We start from the raw sequence: 23,367 nt of genomic DNA, 5'->3' as shown, positions 1-23,367 counted from the left end.
CTAATAAGTGAAGTGGGGTCTGTCTTTGTCTCTGTTCCCTGCCTTTAGATCCCCTTCTCCCCATCTGGACTGCCTGGTTCAGTGGGAGAGGATGCACCTAGTCTTCCTGGGAGTAGATTCACCAGTGTTGGGTAGTACCCAATGGGGCTCAGCTTTCTCTGAGGTGAAGGAGAGAGGGCAAAGTGGGGAAGGATTTGCAAGGGCAAAACTACGAAAAGAGGGGAAAGTAAGGATGTGATCAAGGTGTAAAGTGAATTAAAAAATAAATAATTATTGAAAAAAATTAAAAATTCTAATGACATTAGAGTTTATCTAAATAATATTTGTCAGGGACACACAAGGAAGAAGCACTGGATGGATCAGTTTTTCCTTAGGTATTGGCTAGGATCATGATTAGTATCATCTCTTTGTGATCTATCCTGGACAGCCACTTCTGTGTGTCATTCCTCAATCAAAATCTGGCCAGATGGCAGGAGTAATGGAGAAAAGCAACATTGTAAACTGCTAGTGATATAAACAAACAATTCTCTGCCTCTGCATATGTTTTTATCTGATTTCAGTAAGTTTGTTTTCTCAATGTGAGGAGACCATACAACAGAAGACAGTAGCTAAATAGAATTCTTTCATAACCTGTCCTAATTTACACTCTTGGCTTCTCTGTTCTTTCTCAGAAGAAAGATGCTTTCAAATTTTATTTTTGAAAAGTGGGATATTTCATTACTTTGGAAAACTGTAATTACTATTGACAGAGATAGCACTTGAAAGCAATTTCTGAGTTGACTCACTACTCTCTATACAGAATCATGTGTCATTCAAATTTTCAGGAGACAGTTCTCATCATAGTGAAGCTTTGTAAGGAGCCATCAAGGATAATGCCTATCACAGCATGGATGCCAGCACTGTAGGAGAAGAGAGTTCACACAGTAGGAACTAGGGATTTCCAGTCCATATAAAGACAAATGGAAGGCAGTGTGAATACACAGCAAGAAAACAGACATCTGGGATCAAGAAAGAGAACTTCCCTAACCCCCGTAACAAACCCTGGCCAGTTTTAATCTAGAGTTTTAGACTCCAAACTACTGATAAAATACATCTCTGTTGCATAAGATGACCATACTATAAGGTTTGCTATTTAAGCCAAGAAGGCTAATGTAATTGATTAACTTATATTTCCTCAACTTGCATTGTGATTTCATATATTATATATACTTCCTAACACTACTCATTTGTTAACATGAACATGATTCAGAAAAGTGGGCTTTTCTTGAGAGTGATAGAATCTATCAGACATAGGCTGGGCTATAGCTCTGGGAACTAAGATGCAGGAAAATCATATGAGGCCAAAGCCACAATGGACCTGTGGTCTCTGGGTTCTTGTCCCATGAATTCAAAGAATGAAATTCAGGGACCAAAAGAGGACCCTTAGGAGGAAAACTTCCTTAAGGAATTATAGGTCAGAGCTTAAGAGAAAGACAGCAGAGCTCCCGCTAGCCAAAGTGAGTCCCCAGAAATGGGAAACTACCTTGGGAGAGTTTTATGGGACTTGAGGCAGAAGTTTGGATACAATGGGACGTGGAGAAGTGGGTGAGATGGTTCATTCAGGTGCCCTTCCATGAGATATCCCAGTGAGTCTCAATTTCCATCATGTCTTCACATGGAGTTAGTGGTAGATGTGCTATTTAGGGAAAGGTCTGTAATAAATCAGGTCTCCCATATAGCACATCTAGCCTTTGGCCATGACAGAACTTTTGACAGGACCAAGGACCTTTCTGACTGCTAATAAAGGACCAGGGTCACAACTGTTTGATTTTTGTATTCCTACCCTAAAACTGACCTAGATTACCCTGAAGGAGGATCAGTTTGTTTTTTTTTTCCTAATAAAATTGCTTTTCTAAAAAATAATGAGTCATTTAACAATTTTTAGGTTTAGCCAAATGTTAGTAAATGTAGGTATTATAATTTATCATTAGCTAACACTGGAAAAATACTTAAAATATGTGCATGTATCTCCAAGACACAGATATACACCAAAGACAAAATCTTATAAACTAACAATGAGCAGAATGAAAAAGGAGACAAAAATCAAGCAATGAGAAAGATGTTGTGCCTTAAATGAGAACTGGGCTCATATTTCCAAACTCCTGTCTGGGGACCAGGTCCACACATCCTCTGGAAACTTCATGCTATGCAGAAAACAGAACTTTCCCTAGCCTTTATAGTCTCATTGCCTTCCTCTTTGCAGAGAGCTACCAAGTTTTCATGCCCTTTAGCACTAACTCAAACTCAGGGAGAAGCAAAACAAACAAGAAAAGTTCATCATGACTACTGACCAGAGAGGGACCGATGTGAATGGACTTCTCTGTGAATGGACTTTCTGTTAGTGCTCCTGGGGGACCACACAGAGAAGCTTAGCATCTTATGTGTCTTAAGCATCTTATGTGTCTTATGCATCTTATGTATCTAATATATCTTATGTATCTTACCTATGTATCTAATATGTATCTAATTCATCTTACACATAATATGAGTCATATATCTAATGCATCTTATGTATCTTAATGTAACTTACGTATACAGGGTTCAATACTAATTCATCACAAACGCTCAGTATGACATGGTTGTATGATGCCTCCCAAACATAATGCAACTCAATTTCTGAATAAAATTATTACCAACTGTCATGATGAAAAACTAACTTTGATTTTCCAAAACAAGGTACCTAGTACAATCTCAAAGAGAATTACCTTTGACAAGATGCTCACATATAACTCATTAGCATGTCTATTTAACTTGTAATTTTAAGGAATAGAACATGTTCCATATTAGGTAATAAATGATACTTTAATTTCTCCATTCCATGGAAAAATATTTCTTGTGATTTTAATTCATTGGGCTTCTTTAATCGAGCCTGTGAAAATGTTACCTTTTAGCATTTTGTACCTATGCTCTCTTTAGCAGTATATTGAATAAATAATGGTTCAAAAAATAAATTAGGTGGATCCAGGGAAAATGAGCCTATCAAATATCATGAAACTATATGAACTTCATTTAAATACATTTAAGGCAGAAATGCTTATTTTATTTTTGAGGCTGTCACAAGATCTTTGGAATAAATGTTTAGCATTTAAATATTCACTATTAAAGTAGCTCAGGAAATATCTGGATGCACCTAACAGACCCACTTACAGAAACATATATTAAATACTATGTTGTTATTATCAGGTGTTTACAGTAGCAGAAAGTACAACATAGCTAAAGTGGCCCCGAGACTTTGCCCCAATCAGTTCCCTGCAACCACAGTGGAACCCATGGATGCTTCTAACCAAGCAAGGATGAAGCAGTCCTGAGTGAGACATTAAAATCAAGCCCAGGGTTAACCCAAAAATGTAAACCGCAGCAACATTGCCTTAGTTTAAAGCATTTTAAAACTGGGGCCTATAATTTTTCTAAAGGTATGTTACTTGACATAGTCAGCAATTGTTAAGTTTTACTCATATCAATACTTGGAAATATATTGTATTATAGTTTGATGTGAACGCATATTATTCTGAAGACAAACCATAAATACTTCTTTCTTTTAACCATTTACCTATGATCCTCCTATTTTTGCCATAAAATGTTCTAGAAACTAGAGACACAAAACCAGTGGGGTTTACATTAGTGCACCCTGGACATACAACCAGGAAACAGAAGCTAGAGCAGTCACAGAGTGGCTTTAAATATCCACGAAATGAAGACCCTTTATGTCTATCCTCTGATGTGTGGTTGCTGGGGGTAGGGGATGTGTGGTAACTGAAGTGCAGACGTTTGAGAGCTGGCTGGCACAGCTGCTCAGATCCAAACACTCCTAACCATTGATACTGCCTTCCAGTCCTACTCTCAGATTACCACTCTAAACTTCTGAAGTCAGATCCAGAAAAAAAAAAAAACAAAAAAAAAACAACAAAAAAAAAAACAACACATTTTTAACCTGCTTCAAGGTGATGTCACTGTAGCTATTTTGTAGATAGTCCTTGAAGGAATATCTCAGTGTGGTAGAGATCAGTATTTGGGTTGTAGTTAGGATGTTAGAGGGTGATTTTGATGGTGAAGAAGAACAGAGCAAATCGAAGCAATACCCAAATTCCCTTCCTCCATCTGTATATAGAATATATCCACCAAGGGCAAGAAAGCCCAAACCCAATCTCACAAAGCTAAGACCTCAAAAGACTCAAAGCCACACCTGTACAAAGTTGCACTTTGTTATATTAGCTCCAGAACAGAAGGTAAGAGAAGGCAAAAACTCACATTGGCTTGGATGATGACATAGTAGCGAGTCTTATCCTCATAGTTGAGTCTTTTCCTCAGTACCACATTGCCAGTCAACATGAGTGGAATTTCAAAGGTGTCATTGGATGTCTGCAAGTGATAAGTAGACACAAGTCAGGCCAGGTGCATATGTGAACAGTGTATCTTGATACTATGGTTCATACTTCTGCAACATTGTTGCTAGTAGCTTATGGTTTGAGAATAAAGCAAAAGAATTAACTTCAGGCTGGACACTCTGATCAGTGAGTTTCACCAGAGTCATCTGAAAGTGATGTTTTTTTTAAATAGTTTTTTTTTCATGTATTTTTAGTTATGTTCACTCATAGTCTTACACTGGTTATTAACCAAGTATATGTGTAGGAAGAAAACCTTACCTTATTATCACATCATCTTTACCATTTGGCTTGACACAAAAGAGTTCAAATATTTCCAATCTATAATTTCTTCTGAATTTCACCTTTCAACACCAGCATTTATACTATACTCTAAGCATGTTTTCTTACTTAAAAGAAAGGGTGTATTGATCTTTTAATCTTTCCTTCTTTTTAAAAGATTATTTATGTATTTATATTTATTTATGCATATGAATACTCTATCTGCACATACAAGTGCATGCCAGAAGAGGACAGAAAACAACATTAAAGATAGTTGTGAGCCACCTTATAGCTTCTGAATTTGAACTCAGAACCTTCTGAAGAACAGCCAGTGTTCTTAACCACTGAGTCATCTCTCTAGGCTGAAAGGGTGTATTATTATAAACTAGTATGGGAGCCAGGGAGATGACTTGGCAGGTAAATGCTTGTAGCCACGCCTGGGGAGCAGAGATGGGTTACCTGAAGTCATATGATCCACGTGATGGAAGAAGAAAACTGATTTCCTCAAAGCACCCATTTCCTTCCACACATGTGCCATGGCATATGGCATGTGGATGTATATGCATGTGTGTGTGTGTGTGCACTGACACAATATAATGAAAAAGTTTCAAAGAAAAAGATTAAGAAGATGACTCAGAGGCTAAGGGTCCTGTTGCCCAGTGAAGCCTTGGGACCTAAGTTTGATCCCTGGAACCCACATGCTGGAAAGAGAGAACAGAGTCCCTTAGCCTGTCTTCTGGCTCACATGCACACATATGAAAAATAGAAAACAAACAAAATTCAAAAACCACAACAAAAGTTAAAACATGTAGTTATAAAACAATTGATATAAAACAATCCAGGATGTGGGTTAATGTGTTAGAGTTTGCAACTTCTGCCTATGCACTGAGCTTCTCCTAGAATCATACAAGGAGAAGGGACAACCTCTGAGAAAGCTCCTGAATCTCTGCCCTGCTAGCCCGCAGAGTTAAGTGCATTCAAGTCCTAGGAGAGGAGAACTTAACAGGTCGTAGTCTTAGCCTTCAGGCTTGTGTGGCTCTTGTTTTCTTGTCACCATGGAGAAGGATCAACTCTTGCCTCGGGAACTGCATCAGATTCTTCTATTTCCACCTCTGCCACCGATTCTCGGGGGCTTCTTTTGTGACTCAGTGTTGAGCACTTTCTTTCATATACAAGCTTCTGCAGGGTCAGTGAGCTTCCCAGGACTCCAGAAACCCACAAGACATTTAAAGACTAACTAGCTTGCCCAGAGTCGTAAATATTTAGTAGGAAAGGAGACACATTCATCATGTAGCCACTGCAGGTTGGGAATCCAGCTCCAGCGTTTCCAGCTTTCCTTAGTTCCCACCCATGATGCTTTGGGGGACTTTTCAGAGATACAGCTGTGCCAGGCAGTCAAGCTCCTATAAATATCCCTTACCTATTCACCCAATAGATTCACCAAGTGGGGCTAAATAAAGTCATTTGTTCGCATGTCATTGGCCTGTTATTGCTGACTATAAATAGATTCCTCTGGGCAGGTCACATGTGAGCAAGGGAAGGGTTGGATCAATGATAGAATATTTTAAAAGAAAGGAAGGGGAGAAAGAGGATAAGGGCCATTAGGAGAAAGAACAGGAGGAAGGAGGCAGGAAAGACGATTTCCCACCTCAGCTCAGCATAGACGCTTTCATAATTTACCGCTGCATGACCTAATCTAAGTGTCTAAGTTATGATGGGGAATGTCTTACTGATATTGCAGTTTATGCTGGAAACATATTAATGTGCTAGTATAAGGTTTCTTCGCTTCAATGACTCATTAGCTAGAGAAACTGATTTTTCCTTAGTAAATACATGCTTGCACACACAGACACACACATGCATATACATATGCTGCATACACATGTAAACATACACACATATACACATATATATAGTGCATACACATGTACACACATAAACATATACACATATGTAACTACACACATATATAATACATTCACACCCACACACATACACATATACATAAACATATACACACATATATACATACACTTGCACAATACATACACACAGTTATACATACACTCATATACACATATACTCACATATACATATATACATATAAATATATACACACATATACACATACAATCATACTACACACATACACACACACACACACACACACACACATTGTCAGATGCTTGACCTAAAGCCTCCTCATCCCAGATTTCAAAGTGAGCTTAGCTGTTCTCAGTATTTGTGCTTAAGGGGAGGTGATGCCTGTAACTAGGATAAGTCTTGGTTGATTCAACCCAACTGTGGTAATGACATTTCTTTTTAATCAATGATTTTTAGTTTTACATGACATCCAATCCTGGGCAATGCAGAAGGAATTCACTTACTTAGAAAATGAATGACAAGAAAACAAATTCCATCTCCTGGTTTCAGATGTTCACATAAATGAGACCTGTCCCTCCATAGTCAATTAGTGATCATTATTGAAACTATTTAGAAGTAGCTAACTTATTGACAAATTCAGAGGGAGAAATGCAAAGATCCCAGATGTTCTCTGTGAGGTTTTAGACATATCCAGATGGTTGCTGCTCCTTCCCCGTTTGAGAGATGATAAATCATGTTTTGGGTGGGACAACTTAAATTTTGCTGTCTAACTTTCATGACTGGAAGCCGTGTGTCCCTTGCTGATTTCTGTCTCTGTGTGCACACTGTGGTCTGTGTGATTTCCATGTGGACTGTGACTTCTTTCACTTGCTGTCTGCTGCTGTTCTTCATAAATTGTCTAAGCTGTATATGCCTTGCTTCTCTGCATACTTAAATTTCTGATCCCCTACTCTGGAACCTTTGTCGTCGACTTTCAGATGAAGATGTTGCTGTGATGTTACATGATTTTCCTTTTCCCTACAAAACCCTCACACATTCCTCAAGTTCTGTGGCTGAGGTAGTGACTTTTCTCTTTCCATTTCTATCAACACGACCTAATCATACCTGCAGTCTTCTCCTGTATTGTTATTAACAGTTGTCATTAAACGTTTGCAGCAGTATTACACACGATGAAGTTAGTAGCCACATTATTGCCATTAAAAGTTCTTTTTGATTGAATTTAATTCCTATCAATGCATCTAAAGCTATCACATATATGAGATTTTTGCTTTTTGTTTGTCATATAAATACTTCTGTTTCAAAAAACAAAGGGAACATGAATGCTTTGTAATCATGCTACTTCTAAATGGCTGGAGAATGTCTATAATGATGTTATTGTTTAATTAAACAAGTAGTTTTTGAATATCTATTTGTTTTCTAAAAGTCAGAATTCTAATAAAAATTTTTAGAAACAAAATATAGACTGTACATTTGGAATATTCTTTCTGTTTCATCCTTCCATTTAGAAGTATATTTGTCTAAAGCAACTTTAAATAAATACTTTAATCAGGACTAGATTTTGTAAGCAAGCACTGTGTTATTGTGTTATAAATGGGCCATGAGGGAACTGGGCACATTTACACTCAGTTTACAGTGCCTGAGAAAGGCCAAATTGGACTTCAGACTTCAGTTTCTGGAATTCACCATCCTGAGCATCACGGAACTTTGATGACTCAATCAATTCTGACACACATGGTTAAGAATTTACATGAGAAACAGTGACAGGAGTCAGTCAGCACTTGTCTGTATACTGATTATTTGATCAGAGGTTTGGTCCACAAACAAAGGATGAGGGAAACTGAGAAACACCCAATCCAAAACAGGATTACCTTTGTGAGGCAAAGCCATTGCCTCTCTCACAGCTTTGGAGACTTCTTTGTAAACCCAGAGCATTGCTTTTTTAGTGTTGGAAACTTCAATGTTTAGTTCCCACAATATATTAAAAAAGGAAATCCTGCTGAAAATAAAATCTATGGATATCCACTTTCTCAAAACATCTGTCCAGCATTCAGAGGGGTTCATTCACAATTCCCTGACATTTCAGTAACTTGACAGTTATCAGACCAGAGGTTATCCTCCATTTCAGACAGGTTAAGTAAACATGGTACCACATTAGGAAGACACCAAAGACTGCAGGCAGGGAAGATAGAATTCCCAGCCCAAGTATGCATACCCCTGACAGAAGGAATGGAGGGAGGGGGGAGGGAGGGAGTGAGGGAGGGAGAGAGAGAGAGAGAGAGAGAGAGAGAGAGAGAGAGAGAGAGAATGTCTGCTATTCCAGAAACTGTTCCCAGTGATGACCCTTTGAACACAGATACCATAGTTGCTGAACTGAGGTCTCCATACAGAATGCTCTGGAGCAGGAGTTACCTAGGCTTCCTCTGTTCCCTGCTGAGAGCTCTGACCACTATACATATAAATAGATTGTGTGTAGTTCTCATACCTGTGTACCACTTAGAAATATCATTTGTTATCTCCCCATTTGTATTTGTGTTTGAGAAATAAAGATGAGAAGCCTGTATAAAGACAGGGACACAAACATGCTCTTAGGCCCCCTTGTGGTCCAAGAGCAGCTGAGCACAGGTGTGTCTTGTAGGGACAGTAATTGAAGGGCTTTGAAGGCAGGTAATACTCTCCCTCTCAAAAGCTTTTTCTTACAAATCTTAGGAATGCTTTAAAGGCTCTTCCATACTTCAAACTCACCCCTTTCTTTCTTCTCCTCCCTACATATCCATATGACTCTCCCCATTTTCTCCATTTGCCCATGTTGGGGTAGCTAACTTTATAGTCTAGTCCCAGTGAATGCTATCAACCATTTCCTATTCAATCTTTGGTCAGTCTTTCTCTCATCCCTTACTAAGACTGGCTACTCTGCCTTCAGCTATTTTCAATCTCTAGGCTTGGGTCATGGTTGAGAATTTTCCCTAAAGAAATTACCCAAGCAAAAAAGAAAAGGGCTTAGCAAGATTGGACAACCTTTGTCTACTCAAAAGGGACTGACTTGAATTTGAGCAGGCAATAAAATCTTCCCCTTTATAGGAAGAATGAACACCAATCAGAATATAGTGTTTCATAAAAATATATACCTAAACATACAATAGCAGCAATTGTATGCTGTTGGAAGCCAACAGATGTCTAGTGGATTTAAGGGCCATACAGTAGGAGGTAAACCATGCCTTATACTAGAAACTAACCAACTAGGCTAGTGAGGTCCTGGCTATTAGAGAACTTTTATTCGACCTTCATAATTTCTAATTGTATTCTAAATATCCATACTAAAACTCACAGATAGCTGCAGGAGGAAAGGCAATGGAATAAATCATTTGATAAAGAGTATCAAAAGTTATAAAAAAGAATGTATATAAGGAAACAGAAAAGAGTTTAAAAATTCTTAAATGGCAAAATAGAAATAAAAATAAAAATAAATAACCAAAAAAAAAGATGTTGACTAGGATTTTGGTTTCCTTGGAAGAAGGTTATTCTGCTTCAGGTCTCCATATCAGGATTAACCTCACTAGTACTGTGACTGCCATCTTGGAGGAGCCTGAGCTGAAGGGTCAGGTAAGTGGAGTAGAGGTACTGAAAGACAGACAGACACAAAGAGAAAAATCAAAATGTAATGTTTAAGGCCATTGTGTGTGTGACTATCTATTATTATATGAAAAGAGCATGATGTTACTCACACTTGTCTAAGGATTGGTGATTACAGCCATTCTAGTCATTGATAAACATTTACATTAGTTCAATAATGAACATAATAACTCTACCATCACACTGGATCCTTACTTTACTGACTGCTGGGGACATAATGACATGCTGGTACCCTCGTATGCAATCTTCTTCTACTCAAAGCATTATCATCCTTACTCTTTTATAGAAAGTGGTGAATAAGCATCTCAGAGTCCAATATCTTTAGCAAGTTTAATTCTAAAAGAAGACACAGTCCAGAGAAGCTTTGAAAATTCAAGGTGTTTAGCTACAATAATAGTTGTGGCACAGTAGCTCACAGCAAGTCAGTGCAGGTCTACAATGGATTTAGATAGGTTGAAAGGATGCTGAACTGCTCTGTGTTGTTCAGATTTTAAGAGAAGCAGTCATTGCTGCTATTTTACTATTTTTAAAAGGAATACCAGGTGGTCCAAAAGAAAACCCAAAGAGAAATACTCATTTACTAAAATCATAACTTCGGTGCAACTCAATCTACATTGAATACACACATTGTGTGGTTCATATAGTACTGCTTATTTGATTTTCCCTTTAAAAGGGGCTCACATCCTCTCAGTTATGGGAGGTTGCTATGGATTCCATCCTGAGCACAGTGAGTCTGATGCTGTACAGACATTCTTGGTTCCACTTGTGTTATTTGAACTCCAACTGCAAGCTTTCTTTTGAGTACAGATCCTTATCCCATTCAGTGTTTGCCTTTCTTAGTTGATTTGAATACATCTCTATTAACTTGGGAGAGAAACAAAGCTGTAATAGTCAAAAGGAGAGAGAGAGAGAGAGAGAGAGAGAGAGAGAGAGAGAGAGAGAGAGAGAGAAGAGAGAGAGAGAGAGAGAAGGGTTTTCTATATTTTGCAATTATCTTATGAAAGGCTGATACCAGAATTTCATGGAGACACATCAAGTCTGATAGAGATCCTGGTATCTCTGCAAACTGTAACATGAAGGTTTAGATCTCAAGACCTCAAAATCTGATGAAGGTGAGGAAGAATATACTGGAAAGAAGCTAGGAAGAGGATAAAGTTCAAGTTGACGCTAAGCTATGTTTACATATAGCTCTCTACCTGCAAATCAATTAAGAAAAGTGCACACTGAATGGGATTAGGAGCTATGCTTAAAAGAAAACTTGCAGGTGGAGTTCAAATAACACGAGGCATATCAAGAGTGTCTGTACAGCATCACACTCATGGTGCACAGGGTAGACTCCATAGCAACCTGACATGACTGAGAAGATGGGAGCATTTTAAGGGGGAGAATCAAATAAGCTGTATTGTATTTACCACACAAAGTATGTATTCAATTATCTAAACTGCCTGTTATGGAAATCCCAGTGCTAAATGCATAAAATGCATACAACAAATAAAAAAAATAGAAAATCTTTCTTTGTATAGTCTGAAAAGAAGTTAAGACCTGTGAAATATAGAACATTTATACCGAAAGAGTACAATACTTGGATTGTTTATAAGTATAAAAACGGATCATAGAAAAGGTTTAACAACAAAGTGGAATTGCCTGAAAATATAGTAGCCTTGAACGCAGATCAATAGATGATATGCAGTTTGTAGACAAGAGATGAAAGTACACTGTAAGTGGATGATCAGAGCCCACGAAGCCATGGAAAAACATCAAAATGCCAGACTTTCCTATAACTAGAACCTGAGAGGAGGAAGAGCCACAGGGACATCAGAGGAACTGGTGTGTTAAATAGACAATGGCTGATTTAATTTAGGGATGATATACATCCATTATAAACAATGGTCCTAAAAGAAGTTAACTCTAAAGAAAGGAACACTTGATATGCAAATTCTATGTCATTAAGCATGTAAATTAATGGAATAAACTCCCCAGTAATTAAACGAAAAAAAGAAAAAGTATATATATAGAAAAATGACATAGCACAGGCTGCAAACACAACTAAATATGTGCCCACTTCTCTTATCAGAAGTGCCAATTAAATTGATTAAATGATTGTATGATTCAATGACTTGTGTTACTCCATTACCCAGTGCTGATCTACAGGTTGGAGAAGCTTATATGAGTCGGGAAGTGATGGAATCCAGGCACATAGTAGGTACACACTTAGTACCTCAGGGGTTCGAGTGGTTATAGTCCAACATCAGAAGATTACTGTCATATTGAAACTCACACATTTCTCAAGAAGGCAGAGGAAAACCTATTTTTATGTGAAATTTCATAATATTTCCACATTTGCTCCAAATTGCTTAAGTAGCTGTGTGGGCAAATCTACAAGTGTGTGTGTGTGTGTGTGTGTGTGTCTGTGTGTGTGCTCGAGTGCACTCGTGTGTGTAATTAGGTTCCATTTCACAAATAACTGACTAAAGGATTAAACATCTGATTTGAGGCATCACATGAATGAAGATAGGACAATCTGTAACTTTTATCCTGTGCTGTTTAGTATGAGATTAATTTGAAATTATAGTTGTCTTGTCATTTAGTAATAAACAGAACATTATGATGAAATTTATTAATCACTAGAGGATTCATGGCAACAGACAATCAGCAACCGGGCTGGCGAGATGGCTCAGTGGTTAAGAGTGCCGACTGCTCTTCCGAAGGTCCCGAGTTCAAATCCCAGCAACCACATGGTGGCTCACAACCATCCGTAATGAAATCTGATGCCCTCTTCTGGAGTGTCTGAAGACAGCTACAGTATACTTACATATAATAAATAAATAAATCTTTAAAAAAAAAAAAAAAGAAAATCAGCAATCACCAGGTACCTCTGCTGTAGCTCTCAACATCAGAATACAACTGGAACTGAAGTCAATGCTAAATCTCAACGATGACTAAAGGTTAGTTGCCTACAATAAACTCTGGGGATTATTCAGTGAATAAAATGCTTGCCTAAAGGTGACTAAAGGTTAGTTGCCTACAATAAACTCTGGGGATTATTCAGTGAATAAAATGCTTGCCCTAAAAGTGTGAGGACCTAAGTTCAAATCCCCAGAACCCATGTGAAACCATATGCAGCAGCACAGGCTTGTAAACCCCAAGTGCCTACAATAAGATAGGAGACAGAGACAGAGTTTCTTGAAGCTTCAAGGCTAGCTTTCTGATGTACACAATGGTGTGAATAAGACATTTACTTCAGATATGGTGGGAGATGAGAACCACACCCAAGAGTCTATCCCAATTTCTACATATACACCATGATGTACTCGTGCCTACACACACACAAGCACACATGCAGGCACACAGAGACACATACACATGCATTCACACAGAAACGCGCACACACACATGTACACACACATACACAGACACACACAGAGCCACACACAGACACACACAGAGACACAAAGTCATAGACACATACACACAGAGACACACAGACATGTACACACAGACACACATGCACAAACACACACATATACATGCATACACACAGACACACATATATGCACATACACAGATACTCAGATACACACAGGCACACAAACACACATGCAGACACAGAGACAAATACACATGCATACACACAGACACACACACATGTATACACACACACACACATACAGAGATACACACAGCCACACAGACATAGACACAGACACACAGCCACAGACACACACAGAGATACACACAGCCACACAGACATAGACACAGACACACACACACACACACACACACACACACATGCTCACACACACAGACACACAAATATGCCTATACACAGATACACAGATACACACAGGCACACACACACACATAGACACACACAAACTGGTTAACACACAGTATATCAAGTGCAGAGTTTTCTCAATATCTTAATTTTTCTTTTTTTGCTCCAGTGAACAAGAGCTCAGCTCAGGTACCTTCTGTAGTTATCTACAACAGTAGTGGTGCCAATGGTGAAGCTCAGGTTTCCTTGTAATGTTGAGAACGAGTAGCTGAATGCCTTACCCATCTGTGGGTTCTAAGAGGCACATAATTGATCCTGGTAGCAGAATAGCTTATCCCTGGGAAGGGAAAGCATCAAAGCAGAGATTTCACTGTGAGGAAGGAACTCACTTGGCTTCACTGAACCCTGAAGGGCAGCTCCCGAATAATTCAGGACTGTCTCAAGCCTCAACTAAACCTTGGATTTTTCTTTCTTTCTTTTCTTTTTTTTTCCAACATAATCAATACTTCTCTAAAATGCATCAGTTGGCTATTCTGCGCTGGCTGCATTGGGTTTTTATAGCATGACCTGAAAGACTAGGGAAAGGTTGACAGTTAAGCACCAACAGTTATTTAGGAAACTCCACAGAGGGAAGCAGCAAATGGTTTGGAAATGCAATGTTCATGTGGTCACTGGTCTTGTTGCCGCTGAAGGGAAAGCGTCGCTCTCACCCTTGACTGGTCAGAGTCTTGTTCCTTACATCATTTCTTGGGCAACACTTCACTGTGACTGATCATTGTGAGACTCGCTTGCTTGGCTTCATCCCCTGCACCTGCTTACACTCCTGCTCACTCAGTGGTTTCTTTCCAGGGGGGGAATCAAGACAAACTCCACATTCCAAAAGCCTTCTGTCAACCTTGTTATGCTCTTAAGATTTTTTTTTAACTCATATTTTCTAAGTTTCAATAATGGTCATCAAGAGCCATCTCATTGGCACACAATAAGAAACCACTCTTCTGAAATAAGGCTTTGCATTCCAAAACAACAGGCAGACACTTCACCTCAGGACCTGGCTTTCTCTCCTGAACTACCTGAACTGAGGGAAGACACCCCCAATTAGTTTTCCAACACCAATTGTTCAGTTCTAGAGTCATATACACACAAATAATACTATACAGATTAAGCAGGTTGTTAATCATATTTAGGAATATGGACAGATGTGTATCAGTCTGTGATACACATCTGTAATACAGTCTGTATCAGATGAAAAGACGTGTATCTGTCTGTTGTGTTTGAATGCGTGTGTAGCAACAATTAAAAAGAGAGGCATGAATTTGAGAGAGAACAGGGTGGGGAAATAGGAGGGGTGGGAGAGAGGAAAGGGAATGGAAAATTACACTTTATATTTTAATTTCAGGACTTTTAAAAACACAAAAATATGTGCCTGTTGTGTGCATTGTTTCCTTTGCATAATCGATGTCAGCTTGATCATGGGTTGTGAATATGATTCCACTACCCACAAGCCTTAGGTCTTATTCCTGTTTCTTCTTGTTGGCATAAAGCTACACATGGAGCACAGAGGTGAGCCATGGGAGTGTGACATTAACTGCACTGCATGGTATATACTCGATCCAATTATGAACAAGATGTATGACATCAGCAAGCTCACATGAGAAGTAGGTTTTACTCTGTTTAGGGGAAACCATTATCTTCTAGAAGCTGCCTTGGGAGTTGTGAAGAAGACAGGACAGGACTCTGGTTAGAGTTTTATTTATTATCTGTTTATTTGAAGTTTTTAAAATTAAAAATAGCTTCTTATCTTATACAATACATTCTGACCAGTTTCCTCTTCCTCCACTCTGCCTAGCTACGCCACCACCACCACCTCCCTCTTCCCCCAATCCACTCCCCCTTCATTTCCCTTCATAAAAGAGTAGGCCTCCAAGAGATAACAACCAAAAATAACAAAACAAGATACAACAAGACAAGGCAACAGCTCTCACATGGAGGCTGGACAAGGCACCCCAATAGCAGGAAAGGGGTTCTAAGAGCAGGCAAGAGAGTCAGAGACACATCCACTCCCTCTGTTAGGAGTCCCAGAAAAATATCAAGCTAACGTCACAACATATACTCAGAGGAACTGGTCCAGACCCAGGCAGGCTTGGTGCGTGCCACTTCAGTCTCTGTGAGCCCATTGCAATCCTGCTTAGTTGATTCTGTGGGCTGTGTTCTCATGAAGTTTTTTGACTTTGTACTATGGGTCACTAGAAACAAATCATGTTATGGCTAAAATAATCAGAAAACCAACAGACATATCTTCTGGTCTGTTCAGACAAACAAACTGACCCTACCTACAAACTGTAGAGGCCTTTGCCAGAAACTCTCTCTTGTTTGGTATAGGGTACATATTGGCCTGGGCAGGGCATTATGGCTGCTGTATACCAGAAACACACATCCTGTGTTTGCCAGGTTCACATATGGCAGCAAGAAGATTATCCTTATGCCTCATTGTTGTCTGGGATATTCTGTGCTGTCAGCAGTGATTCATTCAGAACAGTGCTTCTCAGTCTGTGGGTCTCAACCCCTCTGGGATCCCATGTTAGATATTTTCTGATATTAGATATCGGTCACAGCATTAGGATGGTTGAAAATGACTTATTTAGAAGGTTCTGGGGTTCATTATAATGGAAATTTAGTAAAAACGACAGCAAAACAATGAAACAGCAACAACAAAAGGAACATTATATCTACCCCCAAAATAAGCTTTTATAAAGGAATCATAAGTATTAAAAAATGGTGCAACTTTGGGGGTAATTTAATAACTTTATCAGGTAAAGCAAATATCTATCGCATGGCTCACAACAATTACCACCGTGAGTACTTACCGGATCTTCTGGGTTGTACTGAATCACGTATTCTATCTGTCCATTAGGGCCATCATCTATGTCTGTAGCTCCATTGTCTCCCGAGAACCCCGTGAATATTGTGGTGCCAACTGGAGTGAGCTGGAAAGAACATGAAAGAGAAACTGTCTGTTTTTTATCATCCTTCAAGTTTTCCAGTTTAAGAACCATCTCTTCATTAAATCGAGGAAGAGAGGTGGGCCACTCAAATCAGACTCATAGCCCTGAAAATAACTAGGGAAATCTGTCCAGTCCTCACGCCGGAGTCCTTAAAATGTCTGAAGTTTACAATTTTAAGACTGCGATTTGATAGAGAAACAGGAAGTTCATTGAAAACGCATATTTGGACCATTTTACATCCATTAGCATCTCAGCACCCACAGAGAAAATGCATCTGTTTCCATGTCAGAAGTTTACAACTCCAAGACCTTGATTTGTAAAGAAAACTGAAAGTACAGTGAAAAGCAAATTTGGACCATTTTGTATCCATTAGCCTCTTAGCACCTGTGGAGGAAAATGCATCTGTTTTCCTGGGGGGGGGGGACCCACAAAAAACCTTTAATGTATAAAATTATTCACAGGCTAGAATTTAAATCGAGGTTGGGGTTTTATTTTAAAATATGAAATAATTTCAGAGTCACAGAATCCAGGTTGGAAATGCAGGCAAATGGTAAGTTAAGAAATAGCTATGACTCTCAAATCTACTCCTCCAGCATAAACCTTTCCTTTATATTTCTCTGGCTATCTTAAAAACAACACACTCAGTAACAAAGTCCCAAAAGACTGGCCTTAAACTACTGGAAAGAGAAAGAAATCCATTTATTCTTGAAATTGTAAGGGTATCCCAAGAGACTAACATTATTTATTTATTATTTATGATTTTTGTGATTTCCATTCACAACAGACTATATTGAGTCATACTCACTTTTTGCTTTAGAAACTCCAAGCAGAAATACCATTCTATAAGAAGTTTTTATTAGTTTATATTTCTGAGAAGGAAGGGAGGAGGATAAAATGGCTTTGTTGCTTCAACAGAGAAATGGAGATGTGATTACTTTATTAATATACAAGATCATGTTAGAAGGGAATTTAAGTCCTCGAAAACTACATTGCAAGCTGTAGCAGAGCAGATGATTTTGTCATATTTTCTCTTTCATGTTACAGTTTCTTTTTATAATTACAGTAAGACTTCAGTTTATCTCCAGCTTCCTGAATGTTTACAGGGTGGAGGAGGAGCAGGCTCAAGCACAGCCATGTGATCAGCTCATCGTTTGTACAGATGAGTGAGCTTTGCTCTGTTGCGAATCTGTGTGTTTATAGCAAACATTTCAGCGCAGACGGCTCCTGCTCATTTGTACTACTACTACAGCACACTAACACACGCAAGTGTGTGCGTGTACATGCGCAATAGTGCAGTTCTTTATGATCTGCTGATGACAGAACTGCCCGACAAATATTACAGTACAATGTGTTTGATACTGATAGGAGAGCTATATTTGCACTAAATGAATAAGGTAGGAGGATGCAAAATGGAAAAAAAATTTATAGACTTTAAAGCAAGTGAGGTGATTCAATCATTAAAGGGCTTGCCACTCAAGCAAGAGCACTAGGTTTTGGGTACCCAGAGTCCAGATAAATGCCCTGTCGTTTGGCAGTGAGTTGTAATTCTAGTCCTGGAAAGAAGAAGAGGGGATCTCAATAACAAGCTGACTAGAGAAACAGTCTAGGTGGTATCTGGGTTTGATTAAGAGAGTCTGCCTTAAAGAATATGGTAGAGAACAATCCAAGAACGTTGCAGATTCCAGTCTCAGGCCTTCACAGATACATTTACTTGCGTATGCACACACACACACACACACACACACACACACACACACACAGAGAGAGAGAGAGAGAGATATGCATATATGCTCATATGCACACCATATGATTACACATGAAAAGAAGAAAAAGACAAATGTAAGATAGGTAGACTTAAATACTTAATTTAATTTCTTTGTGTTTATTCCCACCAGAAATATTCTCGAATATTTGGAACTCCATGCCTAGGTATGTAGTGTGTGTGTGTGTGTGTGTGTGTGTGTATAAGCATATATCCATCGTATATGTCTGCACTAGAAATATGCTTGCTTGTATGTCTTTATGCATGCCTGTGCACATGCGCCATATCCTCTCGTGAACATTCCTTTCTGAGGCACAAATGCTGCTACTTTGCAGACTCCTGAGTATGTTCATGGTCTGTGACCCTCAAGATTCCCTGCTCTTATGTAGTCTATACTTTCCTGTGTGGTAATAGTAGTTTAGGGGCACCTCTTCTACACAGATAAAAATGTTCTGTATCACTTTATGGTTCAATATGTCACATTTCAATTTGGTTTTTGAAGAACCCTATATACAACAAGACCAGCCTGGACAGTTGCCTGAGCGTACCGCTTATTTATGTCATCCATATCTTTTCCCACAAATCATGTACACAGTTAGTCAAAGGGTCATAAACTATACAGATTAACTGAAAATCAAAAGCTAAAGGAAATCACTGCCCAGAAAGCAAAACAGTTTACAAAGATTCGACAGTGAAAAGTTTTCTGACATAAATAAATAATAAATGCCTCAAGAGACAGACAAGTTTAGGCTGGTTGAAGTGCTATGTAGTGGTGTTATGTATGTAAAACTCAGGCGGGAGTGCCTCAATAGGTATAATTTGGTTAATACAAATTTATTTAATTAAAATACCATTGTTTCTCTGGTTGAGGTGATAAGAGACTTTGTTTTGACTTGTAAAGTTATTTTTTTCCTGAAATGTTAAGTGTAATGGCTAATCCTGGTGGTCAACTTGACTATATCTGGAATGAAATACAATCCAGAAATAGAGGGCACACCTGTGATCAAGATCTTGAGGCTAGAAGACACAGGCTTCTGACCTGGACCTTGACATGGAGATCTTGAGACATAGTGGCTATGAAAAGCTTAGGCAAAGGCAAGGTATTATAGGACTTTAATCCCAGGGGACTGAGACAAGTAGAACTCTGAGTTCAAGGTCAGCCTGGGACAAAGCAAGTCTCAGATCCAGGAGTGGTGGTACATGCCTTTAATCTGGGCCATACCTTCTGCTGGAGCCTACATAAGGACATCGGAAGAAAGAAGATTCACTCTTCTTGGCCTGCTTATTTTTATTTGCCAGCACATCTGTTGGAACCTACTTCTACAGAAGACCAGCTGAAACAACAACCCTTGTGGAACTGAGCAACTACCAGACTCTTGGACTTCTCATCCACAGCTGACCATTGTTGGGTTAGTTGGATCACAGACTGTAAGTCATCACAATAAATTCCCTCAATGCAGAGACACATTTCATAAGTCCTGTGACTTGGGAGAACTCTGACCAATGCATTAAGTCATCAACTTATTTAATGAACAGTAAGAAGCACTAAGAATAAATGCAATATTACTTATTCTATTTATTATGTGATGTGTGCCATCACATGGCACATATCTCCTTTTACCAGCCTAAATTGATTTTTAACAAGAGTCTCAAAGAGAATATTTGCCTTCACTTATCTCCCTTGATTTCCCCCAGAGAATAATTGTGTTTGCTGTTTGATTTATATTTTCGTAAAGTTGTATTTCTATGTGTGGTTCTTAGGTTGCATAAAATTTCCATGAATGCTGAATTAATGAACAACAACTTTGAAGCCCCCAAGGAATATAGGAGCAGGCTGTAAGCCTCTGCTCACACATTTTCATTCAGCTAGCCAATATAAAATCTTTCTTATGTGCTTCTCTACAAAGAAATTTAATATGGAGCTGTGATTCGCTAACATGGTAGCAACACAAGCCATGCCTGGATGAAGCAGATGTAACATCTATATTTTCTCTATGAGCCCTGTTCTGTCTTATTTTGATGAGGGATGCTGGGAGGCATATGATCACAACACTTTATGGACATTTTAAACAACAAAACCATCAACAAATCATCATAAAGTGTGAAAAAAAAAGTCATGGTCAGTGAACTGTAAAGACAATTGCATGTAGAATGAGAGCATGTATAAGGCAGCAGAGTATGAGGCTGCACAGTCCTCTGTATGCATGAGTCACCTTTCCTGAGTAAGTAGTATCTTCCCGCTCCTGTCCCTCCCCCAGCCCACCACCATCTGTGAAGACAGGAGCCTAATTCCAGACCCTCTTCATTTGGGCATCATTTGCCTGGTAAGTCAATTCTTCCTTCTGGCACCCCTGCTCCTCCATCCCACCATGATCTGCAAACTCAGAAGCCCAGTTCCAGACAAGGACCCCCTGAATCATCCTTGTTCTTGAGTCTGCTCTACCTTCTCAGTCTAATTCTCCCTTTCCCATTGTCCTCTATCCTCTTCCATGTTGCCCCGTCTGTGATCATCTCCACACACAACAGGTTCCAGCCCCTGGAGTGGAAGCCATCTTTGTCTGGAGCAGCTAAACAGCTCATGCATTAGCTTCATATGGTGTAGTTTAGATTCCTCATCTCATGCACTGAGTTAATCTGAGAAAATCCAAATTAGTACATCAGAAACACACCCGTCCCAAAAGAAGAAGTTCTTGAGCTCAGGTCAAATTGCAGAAATAACACAAATGTTCAGAACTGTATCCTATCTCCTAAGAAGCATAGTAATGGAATTAAAGACACGGATTAACAGACACTCAACAGCACTTGGTGGTTTCAATGGGATGCTTTCTCCAAGAGACGTGTCATGTGGACAAAACATACAGAGAAACCTCAGAATTCAATGGCATCTTATATCAAACGTACCTAACATATAGCTACAGAACACCCTAGCTAACACCAAAGGATGCACAATCTACTTAGCAGCACATGGATGTTTCTTCAAAATAGACCAAACCCCAAGACAGAAAACACACATAGAAAATAGAGAAAACCAGAAGAAATATTTCCATATGTACTGCCCAAACATTCTACAATAATTTTTTTAAAAAAAATCAATACCATGCAAAAGCCCCTTAAGTATGTGTAGAGGTGAAACATCATGTTACTAAATGATAAATGGATCAGAGAAGAAATCAAGAAAGAAATAAAAACATTCCTGAAACTAAATGCGACTGAACATGCAACCACAGTAATAATAATACCCCTGTAATATGTTAACAGTGGTTTTAAGAGGAAAATTTATAGCTCTAAATTTCTACACTAAAAAAAAAATCAGACAGAGCACAAATAAATGATTCAATGGTGCAGCACAGGAATTTGAGAAAACAAAAATGAATCAAACCAAAGCCCATCAGATGGCTAGAAACAATAAAATTCCAGGCCAAATTAATGAAATTGAAACAAAAAAAAAAAACCAACAAGACTAAGAACTGGTTCTTGGAGAAGATGAACAAGATCGACAGACCCTCCACTCAACTAACAAAAAAAAAAAAAAAAAAAAAAAAAAAAAAAAAAAGGAAAGGTGGGACCTAATTACCAGAAACGAACAGGGAAACATTATGATCTTCCTCTGTGTATGTGTGTGTGTGTGTGTGTGTGTGTGTGTGTGTGTATCTTCCTCTGTGTGGGTGTGTATGTGTGTGTGTTTCTTCAGAAGAGGAAAAACAAGTACTTCCTCTACAAAACACAAACCAAAGGTTTAGATGTAAAACTTGGAAAGAGGGAACCACTGACCTTGGCTTTTCACATAGATCCTTTGAAACTCAACATTCTTCCTACAAATGTTAAAGTTGGATTGAGGTTTAGAAGGGACAGTTTGGAGCTATACTTCAATTGCTTGTTAAACAACACATAAATACATTTGTTGATTCCATAAGGTATGGTGTCATTTCTTTCCCAATCTAAGTCAGATAAGGAAATTCAGAGCCTGATTAAAAAACAAACAAACAAACAAAACCTTGAATGAAAGGTCATAGGGTCAGAATTAGAAGACAAGGAGCTACATCAGAAGTAAGGCAGACAGACTCTTGTAGAATTCAAGATTTCATTTGGAGACACTTATTTCAGTGTCCACTTACTTCAGAGTAAAACATAGAAGAAACAGCCTCACAGAGATGACCCATAATAGAGTATGTCAGAGTAATGAGAATCTAATTAAATTATGCAAAAAGTGTTGGGCCCATCATAAATTCTCAAAAATATCAATATATAGTCATTCTTCCTAGTAAATACTAAAAATAAATTTGAATAGACTATACACTAAAATGTATGTTATAAGCTTCGAAGAGAAATATAAGATACCATTCCCACAAATCACTAATGACTTACTCAATGGGAAAAATGACATACAAGTCACAAAAAGAACATTGGAACAGTTTTAAAATAATACCTTGTGAAAAGCCAACTCACAAATTGGTGGAGACAGTCAGAGTTACATGTATTCAACAAAGAATTTGTGCCCAGGATGTATAAAAATTCTCATACCTCAATAGAGAATGGCAGACCCTTGGATTAGATAGTTATCAAAAATGTGATGGTAGTCCTTAAAACCTCTTATTTTCAACTAGCAACAGGAAATATTTATGAAAATGTCAT

At 38.6% G+C, this 23,367-nt stretch overlaps 1 protein-coding gene across 11 annotated transcripts in view; it reads right to left on the bottom strand.

The window, feature by feature from the left end:
• The window catches only part of Pcdh15 (protocadherin related 15), a 1,443,104-nt gene that overhangs the window by 386,823 nt on the left and 1,032,914 nt on the right, over positions 1–23,367 (bottom strand). For 10 of the 11 annotated variants that reach the window (XM_029482520.1, XM_021175219.2, XM_021175220.2 and 7 more), the window contains 2 exons: positions 16,836–16,955; positions 4,288–4,398 (listed from right to left, as the gene is read on the bottom strand). In XM_029482520.1, coding sequence (XP_029338380.1) covers positions 4,288–4,398; positions 16,836–16,955 — 231 coding nt within the window. The remainder of the gene's footprint in view (positions 1–4,287; positions 4,399–16,835; positions 16,956–23,367) is intronic. The other variant, XM_021175224.2, reaches the window with a different exon arrangement.

The sequence above is a fragment of the Mus caroli genome, chromosome 10, assembly GCF_900094665.2.
Source record: "Mus caroli chromosome 10, CAROLI_EIJ_v1.1, whole genome shotgun sequence".
In the NCBI taxonomy this organism is placed as follows: domain Eukaryota; kingdom Metazoa; phylum Chordata; class Mammalia; order Rodentia; family Muridae; genus Mus; species Mus caroli.
This window is presented reverse-complemented; position numbering and strand designations above follow the sequence as displayed.